Source organism: Nematolebias whitei, chromosome 19 (assembly GCF_014905685.2).
Source record: "Nematolebias whitei isolate Nwh7 chromosome 19, NemWhi1, whole genome shotgun sequence".
Classification (NCBI taxonomy): Eukaryota; Metazoa; Chordata; class Actinopteri; order Cyprinodontiformes; family Rivulidae; genus Nematolebias; species Nematolebias whitei.
In genome coordinates, this window is record NC_056516.1 from 39,009,279 (window position 1) to 39,013,612 (window position 4,334).

General features: G+C 46.8%; 1 protein-coding gene across 1 annotated transcript in view; it reads right to left on the minus strand.

Moving 5' to 3' along the window:
• Nucleotides 1-1,914: 1,914 nt before the first annotated feature.
• Nucleotides 1,915-4,334, minus strand: part of LOC119425951 (probable ATP-dependent RNA helicase ddx6) — a 16,660-nt gene continuing 14,240 nt past the window's right edge. Inside the window, exons 11-12 of the mRNA XM_037693508.1 lie at nucleotides 2,525-2,744; nucleotides 1,915-2,447 (exon numbers count right to left, since the gene is read on the minus strand). Coding sequence (XP_037549436.1) covers nucleotides 2,530-2,744 — 215 coding nt within the window. The 3' untranslated portion in view covers nucleotides 1,915-2,447; nucleotides 2,525-2,529. The remainder of the gene's footprint in view (nucleotides 2,448-2,524; nucleotides 2,745-4,334) is intronic.

The window sequence follows — 4,334 nt, forward strand, 5'->3', positions numbered from 1 at the left end:
CTCACTGACAGTGACACACACACACACACGCTCGCAGCCACACACACACACACCTGCCTCTACACACATTTTTTTGGTTTTGCTTCAATCCTGAAAATCGATGCATCAGCTCCTCCGAAACAAACATTTGTTTATTTGTAAACAACGAGCTGTTTTTGCGTCTGACCGGTGGGATGAAGGCGGCCATGTTGGAATGACGGAGGAGCGTCTAGAACCTCCGACCCGTTGGACCTCCTCTCTGCTGAGCTGAAGCAACGAGTTGAAAAACTTAAAACAGCAGAGAGGAGAAAACACCCGGTTCTGGTTCTGGTTCTGGTCACCCAGCGCTGACGAACCAACGCAACAAAATAAACCTTAAAAAGAAAAAAAGCTTCTTATGGTTCTGATGCTGAAATAAAGACAGAAGATCAAAGCTGCCTGTTGATGCTACAATCCTGCTGCTAAACAGAACCCCCCGATCAGAACCAGAACAAATGAAAGAGCTGAGCAGAAAACTTAAAGTTGTTGCTGCAGAAGGTTCTGGTGTTGTGGTCCACAACCAGTTTAAAACAGAACCTGAACGAGGTTCTGAGTCAGACCGACCCGTTGGTTCTGTCGTGTTGAAGAAAAACAAACAGTCCACCGACGGACTCGAACTAAAACCGACCGAAAATTAATACATTTGGGTTCAACAGAATTAATTTCTTGACAGGACGGTTCCTAAAGACAAAGTTATTGGACCTCAGGGACATCGACCCGGTCCACATGTCCTGTAGCTTCAGTCAATGAGGGAGAACGGAGCCGGTCCAATCCTCCGTCCCGTTACAACGCTCGTTTTCTGTCAAAGCTCAGGGTGTCATCACTCCATATATGGTCGTGCAGCTTCCTTTAATATGGCCCCATCAGCTGGGACACGTCCACAAGAAGACAAACTGGAGAAGCAGATGAAACCAACAGTGACCAGAGTCCAGATGTTCAAAGAGATCAGAGGTCAAAGGTCATCAGGGTCAGACCTCACCATCAGTCTGAGACAGAGTGGACTTGATGGAAGACGACCGAGGACACAGATCAGAAAACAGACTGTCTTCTCTGTCCTCTGGACAGAGGAGACAACTGGAGCCCATCAGCTTCATGTCCACAGACCCAAAAGAACCAGAACCTACAGTGGAACATGGAGGAGGCCCAGTTCTGTTCTGGTCCTGCTGTGCTGCATCTGGATCTGTGCAGGGTCCAATGAAACCTCAAGACTATCAAGACCTTCTGGATTAAATGTTCTGCTCGGTGTCAGTCTCAGCTCATGGTCCTCCAAGACGACCCAAAACACCAGGACTGGACCAGAACCAAACCCTGGACCCAAGAGTCCTGATCTAAACCCTGCTGAACATCTGGAGAAGAACCTTCAGACCTGAGACAGCTGGAGCAGTTTGATCAGGACTGGACCTGGACACCTGAGGACAAGTGGACAGAACACCTGAGGACAGGTGGACATTAAATCGTTACGTTCTGGTACCATCTCTCTTTCAAGTCAACTTCCAGTTTTTAAATAATTCTGTTGAATCAAAATTTAAAAAAAACTTCTGTTTGTTTTTCTTTAACAAAGAGACTAAAACAAACGTTTGTTTGTTTTCGTACTCCAAACATGGCAGCAGAAACTTTAACTTTAAACACGCCCACGAAAAGTAAACAACCGCTCTGTGGGCGGGGCCAGACAAACAAAATATTGTTTTGCACCAAATCTGGACAGATTTTAAATGCTTGAGACGTTTTCATCTTCAGCTGCAGAGGACAAACTTCAGCTGCAGAGGACAACTTCAGCTGCAGAGGACAAACTTCAGCTGCAGAGGACAACTTCAGCTGCAGAGGACAAACTTCAGCTGCAGAGGACTGAAGACTCAGTCATCATCAGCCCCTCCCCAGTTGGGTGACGTTGGCCCAACTCCGTCCGCCCCTGAACCCCACAGCCTCGCTCGTCTTCTCACGTTGTTGTTGTTGTTGTTTACTCTTCATGGTGGGAGGGGAAAACACAAACAGTCTCGCAGTTTTTCAACTAAGCTGCCATTTTTTATTTTATTGCAACGTTTCACATTCAGGGTGGCTGAGGACACGCCTCAGCCGGGAACGTGTGTGTGCTCGTCTGCTGCTGCGGGGCGTGAACGGGGGAGTGCACGTGTGGCTGAGCGAGTGCACGTGGGGCTGAGTAAGGCACTTGAGTGACAGCAGTGTGAGTGGGCGGAGCGAGGCTGGTGGACGTGTGGAACGTCAGAACCGGAGCGTCTCTCCTGCTGGAGATAAAAACTGTCCCATCGACCCACCGGGCCGAGCTACAGAACCGGGTCCAGTTGAGTTTGGTGCAAAACAATATTTTACAGAACCCGAGGAACAGCTGGAAATCTGAAAGTTTCCTCTGGATGGTCCGGCAGGCGCTGAAAACGAGGGGTGGAGGTTGGAGCCGGCAGCGTGGCGGCGCCCTGAAGGAGACAACAGAAACCAGTCAGGACTTCTTTAGTCCGGGTCCGGTCCGGTCTAAAAGAACCAGATGACTCACCGGTTTTAGGTGCTGTCCAGGTGGCGCTCGAGTTTCTCCTCCACCTCCTCCACCTCGCAGTCGCCGCCGGCCGAGTGGTACTCGGCCACGTAGAGGCTCTTGTCGATGCTGCCGGGGATGGGCTTGATGTCGGTGACCAGCTGCTCCTCGATGGACTTCAGGTTGAAGCGGTCCTCCGACGTGATCAGGTTGATGGCCAGGCCCAGGTGACCGAACCTCCCTGAGGTCAACAGAACCACACACATGAACAAGGTGGTGCTGAAGACGAGCTCCACCAACAACAGGAGCTAAAGCTAACAGGAGCTAACACTAGAGCTGTCAACGTTAGCGCATGAGATTAATTTAAAATTATTTGTTAATCTTACATAATTCAGATTAATCCATTACTGTTCACCATTGTTCCATCGAAGCTGCACGTGAGCAGTCACGCTCTGCTCGCACGTTCTCCGTGCACAAGAAGAGCGCAGCACCACCTTTCTAAAACGTGTTCAGAGTGGAGGACACGCCCCCCCGTCAAACAGCTGAGTCATGTGATCAGTCAAGTGAAAACAGAAGTTTATGAAGAGGTGGAAACTTCAACCAATGACATCACACATGAACTTTCATTCCAGCCAATCAGCATCTTCTGGAGTTTCAGCGCTACGTACCAAAGAGCTAAGTAGCTAAAACCACCTCGTCTTCTAGTACTTTTCAAGAGTTATGATGCGTATTCAAGATTTACGCTGCGCATTCATGATTTATGCTGCGTACTCAAGATTTATGCTGCGTACTCAAGATTTATGCTGCATACTCAAGATTTACGCTGCATACTCAAGATTTACGCTGCGTATTCAAGATTTATGCTGCGTATTCAAGATTTACGCTGCGTATTCAAGATTTATGCTGCGTATTCAAGATTTACGCTGCGTATTCATGATTTATGCTGCGTACTCAAGATTTATGCTGCGTACTCAAGATTTATGATGCGTACTCAAGATTTATGCTGCGTATTCAAGATTTATGCTGCGTATTCACGTTTTATGCTGCGTATTCACGTTTTATGATGCGTACTCAAGATTTATGATGCGTACTCAAGATTTATGCTGCGTACTCAAGATTTATGATGCGTACTCAAGATTTATGATGCGTACTCAAGATTTATGCTGCGTACTCAAGATTTATGCTGCGTATTCAAGATTTATGCTGCGTATTCAAGATTTATGCTGCGTACTCAAGATTTATGCTGCGTACTCAAGATTTACGCTGCGTATTCACGATTTATGCTGCGTATTCAAGATTTATGATGCGTACTCAAGATTTATGATGCGTACTCAAGATTTATGCTGCGTACTCAAGATTTATGCTGCGTATTCACGATTTATGCTGCGTATTCACGATTTATGATGCGTACTCAAGATTTATGCTGCGTATTCACGATTTATGATGCGTACTCAAGATTTATGCTGCGTACTCACTATTTATGCTGCGTATTCACGATTTATGATGCGTACTCAAGATTTATGCTGCGTATTCACGATTTATGCTGCGTATTCACGATTTATGCTGCGTATTCAAGATTTATGCTGCGTATTCAAGATTTATGCTGCGTATTCATCTCATACTGAGGAATATTTGATGTTGTGGATTTATCACAGAAGTTTACGGTCGTACGACGTCAAACAAAGGCGGTAAGTGAAGTAATCCCACGACTTGTAGCTGTTTTCACCATGCTACGTGTTAGCTAACAGGAGAGCTCATCGGGATGGTCAAAGGAAAAGTTTACAAGACAGTGGTGATGTTGGGAGCAACTGGTCTGGAGACAGTGGTGATG